At 38.1% G+C, this 10,018-nt stretch overlaps 1 protein-coding gene across 1 annotated transcript; it reads left to right on the forward strand.

Annotated features, from left to right (window-relative positions):
* The first annotated feature begins 7,884 nt into the window (after positions 1–7,884).
* LOC122601273 lies at positions 7,885–9,135 on the forward strand. Its single transcript, XM_043774038.1, has 2 exons — positions 7,885–8,269; positions 8,354–9,135. Exons 1-2 carry the CDS (start codon positions 7,885–7,887, stop codon positions 9,133–9,135), a joined length of 1,167 nt encoding a protein of 388 aa, XP_043629973.1.
* The last annotated feature ends 883 nt before the right edge of the window (positions 9,136–10,018 follow it).

The raw sequence follows: 10,018 nt of genomic DNA on the forward strand, positions 1-10,018 counted from the left end.
CATGTTACATTTTTCTACTATTTGTGAGTTTGTTCTAAAATTGGAAAAACCAAATACAAAATTAGATAAGATAAAAAGACAGATTTTTTTTAATTTTATTTATTTTATCTGTTTTTGTTAAAAGCCCAAAATTTTTGTTGATTGTTAAATATCCAAAAAGGATGAGCCCAAATGTGTTTTTCTACACAAGCCCAACTTTTAAGGCCCACTAGAATGAACTCGGGTTGTCACGCGGGTCGATCCACACCTGTGACCAGAGTTCGAATTTAAAAGGAAAAGGAATGGGCGGGGGAGATCATTTATTGTTTTTCAAAATTCTCAAAACTTACTTGTTTTCTTTGACTTTTCATCCGATCACTTTTACACAAACTTCTACATCATTGTGTTGATTCGTTTGGGACTAATCTTTAAAGGGTTGTGTTTACTGAGTGATTCTAAGTCAATTTCATCTTCTTTCATCATCAGATCATCACGTTTTAAAGGTAGAAATCATTGATTCTTATTTGAATACCAACTGTTTGATTAAATGCATGTAAGCACTGATCATGTTAGTTATAAGGTCTATGATGTTTTGATGGATTGTTTGATGAACTTAGGTGCATGTTTAGGTTGTGTATAAGTGTTGTTTGTCACTTTGATCTGCTCTATTTCTCATCCAAAAAAAGTTTCTGGGTTGGTTTGAAGGTTTGGTTAATTCTGGAAAAATGCTTTGATTTTGTTCTAAGTGCAGAGGTGTTTGCTCGGCAAATAATACAAGTGTCAACGGTTATCTTCAAACCTTCATGATTTCTGGGCTTGAAATTATCTATCTTTTCTAAAGGATGCTGAGATATTTGCTCGACAAACAAGTGTTTTCAAAAACTTCTTTCAAGTGTTTTTCAACTATATGCAAAGCTCTTTGCTTGGCATACTTTAAAAGTGTTAAAGACCGTCAAACTTTCACAAGGAATGAATAGCATAATTGCCATTTGCCGAGGTGTTTGCTCGGCAAACCATTGATTTCTCACAACCCATTCAAAGGATCTTAAATGAATGCAGAGCTTTAACCTCGACTCCTTCCAGTGTTTCATGAAATTTTTTACAAAGTACCAAAGTTCTCATTTGCAGAGCATTTTGCTCGGTTTTAAAAGTGGCAAATTGGGGAATGGCCGGCGATCTGCTCCTCTTTTCCATGTCAATCTAATCGATCTTATCTAGTGTTTCATGTAAATGTGTCACTCTCACTGATTCTCAAATCAGTTGATGTGCATATTTGGGATTCGTCTTGAATTTTTGATTAGATTTTCAATCGTTTGTTTTTTTTTTCTGCCAAAAACCTAATTCTTTTTCAACCGTTTCTGATCTTATAGCATTCTATCTGTTCGCGGCTAACTTGATTAGTCCAGCTAGATTTAGATGCTTGCTATCAGATTAAGAGGGTAGAATTGGTTTTAGGGCTCCATAGGGTTAGGGTTTCTTTTGTTTCTTTTTTAATTGTTGTTCGTTGGTTTTCTGGTGCTGAGGTTGTTTTTTTTCGTTTTCTGCCTGTGCATGGTTTCGTTTTTTGCATGAAGAGAGATAGTTCTTTAAATTTTCAAGAAATACACGATCGCATTAATAGATTGAAGGTTGGTAATAGTGGCCAGCTGATAAATTCTGGACCCACTATGTCGGTAAAGAAGAAAAAGGGTGGAAACCCTAAAAAGGAAGATAACCCTAACTCTAGTAATTCAAAATCTACTGGTGTGCCAGTTGTTGAAAATGCGGGTGATTTGAAAAGTTGTTCGAGTCCTCTTTCTCCATCTAAAGTTGCGGCGGTTGATGCTGCTTTTAGCTTTAAGAATGATAATGATCTGAATGTTGTATCTAGTGATAAAAATTTTGAAAATCCATCATTGGAAAAGAATGTACCGGTACCATCTAGTGTGAGGGCTCCTGATATGGCCACTTGATGATCGAGTTGACATAAGTGGAGTGGACCCTGATGTGGTTACTGATATGTTACCGCCCCCTGGTCAAGTTTCATATGCTATGAAGGTTCAATAAGGGATCAATAAACAAGATGCTAACTCTAGCGTTGAAACTAATCAAAAGAGACGAACTGTTAATTTTCGCACTCTAGAGTCTGACAAAAAAATGAAAGAAGTTGACATTGTTTTGCCAAGGGAATTAGTAAAAGTGGTTCAGGATAGATTTGCAAATACTTTGTGTGGTTATTTCTTTGGTAAAAGGCAAGCTTTCCCGGTTGTAGAGAATTATGCAAAGAATGTATGGTCGAAGTTTGGTCTACAACGATTGATGATGAATGCCAATGGTTTTTTCTTTTTTAAATTTGCAACAAAAACAGGGATGATGAATGTGCTTGAAGGAGGACCTTGGTTGATTCGTAATGTTCCTATTTTCCTCAATATGTGGACTCCGCAACTATTTTGAGGAAAGAAGACATTAAATAGGTAATAGTATAGGTGAAGTTACATAATGTTCCTATGGTTGCTTACATGGAATATGGACTGAGCTTGTTTGCTACAAAGTTAGGTACACCTAAATTGTTAGACTCTTACACATCTACTATGTGTTTAGAATCATGGGGCAGGAGTAGTTACGCAAGAGCCATGATTAAACTAACTGCAGATATTTTGTTTAAGGATGTATTGACTATGGCAATTCCAAATATGGAGGGCGATGGGTATGTAAAGGAAAATATGAAAGTGGAGTATGAATAGAAACTTCATCGTTGTGATCATTGCAAGGTGTTTGGGCATGAGAACCATGGGTGCCCTAAAGCTGTGAAACAGGTGCAGAAAACTCCTATTGTCGACGCTGAAGGGTTCCAGGAAGTGTCCAAGAAAAAGAAGGCAGCTTCTAAACATGTTATCCATGTTAATAAGCAAAAACAGAAGTTTGAATATAGACCAGTTTCTAAACCGTCTACTTCGGGTACTTCTGGTTCGTCGAATCAGGTGAATATTGAAAATAGATATAAATATATGAATGAGTATGGGCAATAAGAAAAAGAACCAGTGATTGTTGAGAATGATGAGGCAAATAAGGAAGCTAGCTCTGCTGGATACAAACAAAATACGACTGGTACAGAGGAAGAACATGAAGAGGATGAAGTTGAGGAGACCTATAATGAATTTGATGAATATATGAAAAAGAAAACTCATTAAAAGAATCAGTCTGAGGGGGCAAGCACTCCTAGTGAAACTTGGTTTAAATGGGTAGTATAGCCTCATGGAACATAAGGGGGTTGAACCGCCCCTGAAACAAAAGGAGGTTTCACAGGTGGTTAATGAGAATCATTTAAATGTGTGTGCTATCTTGGAGTCACATGTTGATGTTTTGAAACTGTTTGATGTATGTAAGAAGGTGTTCAGATGATGGGACTGGACGTCGAATGGAAACTCTTGTGAAAAGGGCACATAGATTATCTTGGGATGGAACGCTGAGATAGTAGATGTTATGGTACTTGACCAGACGGATCAAGTATTTAGTATTGCATACCCAAATTATATATAAACTTGACAAAAAAAAACCTTTCTTTTGCTCATTTATTTATGCTCATAACCATTACAAAAGACGAGGTGACCTATGGAGCAACTTAGTTATGCATAAAGCATTTGTAAGGGATAACCCTTGGGTGCTGCTTGGGGATTTTAATTCAGCACTAAATCTAGAAGATAGTAGTTCCGGGTCTTCAAACATTAGCATTGGAATGCATCAGTTCAAGCAATGTGTTGAAGACATTGAGATGATAGATATAAACTGTTCAGGATTTCACTAAGCTTGGACTCAGAAACCTAAGAATGGGATGGGAATTCTGAAGAAAATTGATAGAGTTATGGGTAATATCCAGTTTGTTCGTGCGTTTTTAGCTGCACATGAGGTTTTTCAACCTTATAGAATATCTGACCACTCTCCGTGTATTCTGAAAATCCCAAATGTTTCTAGAGATCGGCCGAAGCCTTTCAAATTTCCTAATTTTCTAGTGCATAAGGACGAGTTCAAGGATATGGTGCAAGCCCATTGGAATAAAAGTATTGATGACTGCAAAATGTATTGAGTGGTCAGAAAGCTTAGAAGCTTAAAACACCCTATAAGAAGTCTCTTCTTTAAACAAGGGAACCTTCATTATCGGGTCTCTAAACTTAGAGAGGAGCTTGATAAAATCCAGAAAGCTATAGACATGAAACCGGGAGACGAGACTCTTAGAAATCAGGAGGTTGACATTTTAAACAAATTCAAAGAAGAAACTCTTGATGAAGAAAGATTTTTAAAGCAAAAAGCTACGATTGAATGGCTAGAGGTTGGTGATGCTAACTCCAAGTATTTTCACAACTCTTTAAAAGCTAAACAACATTGAAGCAGGATTGAGAAGATTACTGATATCTATGGCTGGGAATATGAAGGAAGTGATGTGCCTAATGCTCTTGTGACTCACTACTCAAACTTTCTAGGGGTTGCTGGACCAGGGATGGAGTTTGAGTCGGAAGGTATTTTCTTGAAACAGATTAGTTACCAAAAAGCAATTAATATGGTTCATATGGTAACAAATGATGAAATTAAAGAAGCCATTCTTTTTATTGATGATAATAAAGCTCTGGGCTAGATGGTTTTTCATCTTTGTTTTTCAAAAAACTTGGGATATAGTTGGAAAGGAGTTTGTCTTGCGGTCATTAATATGGTTCGTATGGTAACAAATGATGAAATTAAAGAAGCCATTTTTTTATTGATGATAATAAAGCTCCGGGCCAGATGGTTTTTCATCTTTGTTTTTCAAAAAAACTTGGGATATAGGTGGAAAGGAGTTTGTCTTGCTGTCCATGATTTTTTTCAAGACGGGACGAATTCTAAATGAAATAAATCATACATTTCTGGCCCTGATTCCTAAGGTACCCACTCCTGGTTCTGTTTCTGATTATAGACCTATTTCGTGCTGTAATGTTATATACAAATGTATTAGCAAAATAATTACAACTAGAATCATGGACGGGTGAGAAGATATTGTGGATATCAACCAATCAGCGTTCATACCTGGTAGGTGAATTTCTGACAATATCTTACTTACTCAAGAGCTTATGCATGATTATCATAGAGTTTATGGACCCCCCAGGTGTGCTTTCAAAGTTGATATTCAGAAGGCATACGATACGGTTGATTGGGAATTTTTGAGGGTGATTCTGGTTGGTTTCGGTTTTCACTCTACTATGGTGAATTGGATTATTACATGTGTCACTAGTGTTTAGTTTTCTTTGAGCATAAATGGTAATATCCATGGTTTTTTCAAGGGCAGAAGGGGTTTAAGACAGGGTGATCCCATGTCACCGTATCTCTTTACTCTTGTTATGGAAGCATTAACATTAATCTTGCAGAAATTGGTCAGAGAATCTCCTCACTTTAGATTTCATAACCAATGCAAAGAGGAGCGTATTATTAGCCTTTGTTTTGCAGAGGATCTTTTCCTCTTTGCTAAGGGTGACCTTGCATCTGCCAAAGTACTAATGGAGGGCTTGAAGTTATTTAATAAAGCTTCGGGGTTGACACCGAGTCTAGCAAAGAGTACAGTTTTTTTTTTCTAATGTACCTGATTACGTCAAACTGGTTGTCCTTAACTTGATGCAGTTTGAAAAAGGCTCGCTGCCCGTTAGGTGTCTCGGAGTTCCATTGATTTCATCACGTTTGGTGTACAAGGATTGCATGGTTCTGATGCAAGCTAGGATCACTTATTGGAAATACAAGTCGCTTTCTTTCGCAAAAAAGTTACAACTCATTAATTCTGTCTTATGTTCGATGCACATCTATTGGGCTTCAGTTTTTATTCTTCTGATTAGTATTATTAATGAGCTTGAGAAGACGATGTGTGGTTTTCTTTGGTGCCAAGGCCCCATGGCAAATGGAAAAGCGAAAGTGGCTTGGAAAGACTGTTGTCTTCCAAAATAAGAGGGGGGACTGGGTATTAGACGTATTCATGATGTCAATAAGACCTTAATGACGTCACAAATTTGGAGTATAATTAACAAAAGACGTTCTTTATGGGTGAATTGGATTTATTCCAACAAGCTTAAAGGACGAAATTTTTTGGGATATACCTTTACGTGCAGGTTGTTTTTGGGGATGGAGGAAAATCTTATTGTTAAGAGACTCCATTAGACCTCATATTAAATACCGAATTGGGAATGGAGACACTATTTCAGCATGGTTTGATTCCTGGTTAGATATTGGTCCTTTGTGTAACTACATATCAAATAGAGAGATTATACGAGCTGGATTTAAAGGGGATGCCCGAGTTAGTGAGCTGATTAATAATGGTAACTGGATTTGGCCTACAGCTTGGTATGATTTGTTTCCGGTACTTATCAATATTAAACCACCTACCATTCATCCAAATTCGCAAGACGTTATTTTCTGGAAAGATAAGGGGGCGGAGGTGGTGTACTCAGCAGCTGTTACATAGGATTGTATTAGAACTCAGCAACAAAAAATCCCTTGGGTTGAAATGGTGTGGTTCCCCAATTGCATTCCTAGGCATTCCTTCTTAGTCTGGTTAATTATGAAAAGGAAACTGAAGACTCAAGATAAGCTCAGGCAATGGGATGTCAGCAGCGCGACTAACTTGAATTTGATTTGCTGTCCACTTTGCAGAGGTGGGCCTGATTCTCATGAACATATTTTTTTTAATGTGTTTATACGTTGCAGGTGTGGAACTTAGTAAAGCCTCTTGCTATGATGCAACATATTTTATGCAAATGGGACGACATTGTTGATTGTTTTCTCATTAAGGGACACCAAAATAATGTGAGGATAGTAATTGGAAAACTTCTTGTATCTGCTACAGCTTATTTTGTATGGCAGGAGAGAAACAACAGATTATTCACCTCAAATGAAAGACCCATTGCTCAGCTACGGGATATTATTGTTACAACGGTGCGACTCAAACTGGTCACCATGAAATTCAAGAGGAAAACGAGAGGGCTGAGTATACTTGATCGTTGGAAGCTTCCAGTCTCATAGATTTGTTGTGCGTGATGTTAAAATCCAATAATTGATTGAATTATTAACTAGTTTCTTGTTATAGGTTTCTGGTTTTGCTAATTTTTTGTAGCTTGTTGCACATACATACGGGGTTGTCGTATGTATGAATTAGTGTGATACTCTATCATACTACTTGTATTAACTGTTTTTGGGTGATATAAAAGCTTACCGGGGTTTAAAATCCCCTTTACCCAAAAAAAAGTGGCAAATTGGGTAAATGACCCATTGATAGTGAATATGAGTTTTGGAACAAGTTGATGTTGTAATTATGTTACAAATGTGTCAATGTACATGTTTAAGCCTTTGAATGTTAAGTATGAAGTTTGGCTTTGAATTCGAATGATTGCAAGTTTGATCAAGTGTCAAAAGTTTTTGGGTTGCTGAACTGTAGCCCACTGCGGTGCAGTGGAAATCTTCTGGTCCGAGAAACATTCTGCTCCCACTGTGGCGCAGTGGGGGTTGCATCCTCCCACTGTGGCGCAGTGGGTATTTTCTGTAAAAAAATATATCTATATTTCTCGTTTTCTTATATCGAGTCTAGTCCTTTCAAGTTAGTATCAGAGTCAAGTTTAAGGGATATAGGTATTCCCTCGTGTAGAGAGTGCCTAGACTTAAACCTTAGACGAGACTCGACCTTAGGTGTTCGAAACTTTATATGGGACCGAAAGAGTGTTTGATGATGTTAATTTATAAACTTGCTAGTATTCAAGACAATAAGAAGCCGACCTTATTGTGGTTGAAGTACTAACAATTTTTTAAACTAACCGCGTCAAACCTTGGGACGGTTTAGTATGAAGTTATAGGTTTTAGCTTATACTTCGTAGAGAGAGACAGGTTACGTGTCTAAATCAGTTTATCTACTCTTATTATAGTATGGCTGAACATCATAATGAGAAGGACAAACACAATAGGAGGAATGAAGAGGAAATCCTCTTTCCCGAGGATAGCATGGACATCTCCGATCAAATAGGGAGAACGCTAGAAAAGTATACTTCTCTCTTACTAAAATGGTTGAATGCAACAATGGAAGGGGCTATGAACAACCATATAGCTCAAATGATTAGAGAAGAGGTTGCGGTTAATGTGCAACGAGAGTTTGAGAAAAGAGATGCTAAGGATAAGGGCAAGAAAACTGAGGAGGAAAAAGAAGTGGAGGTGACGGGAGAAAGAATTTATAAAAAGAAGTTCACTTTTAGGGACTTCGAAGTATGCCACCCACCTGGTATCACGGTGACCGTGATCCCATCGTTTGTACAAGGTGGATATCGGAGATAGAAGGGGCTTTCTGTACTAGCCAATGCCCCTCACATCTTAAGGTTATATTTGCGGTGGGTATGCTTAGAAACAGTGGGAAGAGATAGTGGGATGGTTATGTCGGAGGCTGAAGTGACAAAGTTGAGAAGCGAGTTCCTCAATGATTGTCAAGGCAATTTGAGCTTAAATGAATTCCGTGCTCAATTCTTGGACAAGGCACAAGTTTTTCTGGAATTTCTTGAGAATGACCAATTGCTAAAAGAGCAATTCTATTTAAAGTTGGGGAAGAATTTGATAGAGAAGATAAGCCTACGCCAAATGGAGTCTTTTTCCATGTTGGCCGATGTGGCTAGAGACCAAGAGATTGAACAATCAAGAGTGGAGGAAGGTGATTCGAAAAGGAAGCATGAGGACACAAATTCTCCAAACAAGCGGTTTAGACAAGAGGGTAGTTCCGGTAACAACTCTACTAGAAGAAACATTCCTTTTTGCCGTCAATGCAAGAGGAATCATTCGGGGGTATGTAGGGCGTCAGAGAAGGGTTGTTATAATTGCGGGAAACCGGGGCACACGAGCAGGGAGTGCAAGTCAAAACCTCACGACCCCGTTATATGTTTCAAATGCTATGAAGAGGGACATGTGAAAAGTTCGTGTCCAAAATTTACCAAAGAGGAAAGACTTGAGAAGAGGAGGAGGAAGGCGGAGAGAAAGAATGCTCAAGCGCATGGGAACCAACGAGGAAGGTCCTTTCAACTCACCGTGGAGCAGGCAAGGAACGCAGATGACGTGGTTACAGGTACATTTCTTGTGTATAATGTGCCTATGCAAATTCTTTTTGATTCGGGGGCGAATAGATCTTTTGTTAATTAGGATGATTCATGTTATTCACGTGTCTAAGTCAAGTCTAGATAATGCTTTACAAGTTGAAGTTGGTAATGGTAGAATGGAGATAGTGAAAGATGTGTATAAAGGTTGTGAAATCAAGATTTCTTCGGAACTCTTTCAAGCTAATTTAATTCCTTTTCCGATGGGGAAGTGTGATATAATTTTGGGTATGGATTGGTTGAGCTCTTGTAACGCTAAAATCGTGTGTGATGAAAAGGCGATATATTTGAAGACTTCTAAAGGTGAAGACTTGGTAGTTTATGGTGATAGGAAAGAGCGTTCCATAACCATTTGTACTTTCGCTCGTGCCCGACATTACATGTCTCATGGATGTCCATCCTATCTATCTCACATTGTCGATATTGAGCAGAAACCTCTATCTATCGAAGACATTCCTAATGTTAGTGAGTTTGCCGATGTTTTTCCCGAAGATTTGCCGGGCATTCCTCCCGAACGGCAAGTTGAATTTTTGATTGATCTCATTCCGAGGGCTAACCCCATTGTTAAAGCTCCTTACCGTTTGGCTCCAACATAAATGCAAGAGATGATGAAGCAACTTCAAGAATTACTCGACAAGGGTTTCATTCAACCCAGTAATTCTCCTTGGGGTGCACCGGTACTTTTTGTCAAGATGAAGGATGGAAGCATGCGTATGTGCATCGACTATCGTGAGCTCAACAAAGTGACCATAAAGAACAAATACCCTTTGCTTAGAATTGACGATTTGTTTGATCAACTTCAAGGAGCTTCGTACTTTTCTAAGATTGATCTTCGTTTGGGTTATCATCAACTCAAGGTACGTGATGAAGATATTCCTAAGACTGCTTTTCGTACTCGACATGGGAATTTTGAATTTGTTGTCATGCCT

This window comes from Erigeron canadensis, chromosome 5, assembly GCF_010389155.1.
Source record: "Erigeron canadensis isolate Cc75 chromosome 5, C_canadensis_v1, whole genome shotgun sequence".
Lineage (NCBI taxonomy): Eukaryota > Viridiplantae > Streptophyta > Magnoliopsida > Asterales > Asteraceae > Erigeron > Erigeron canadensis.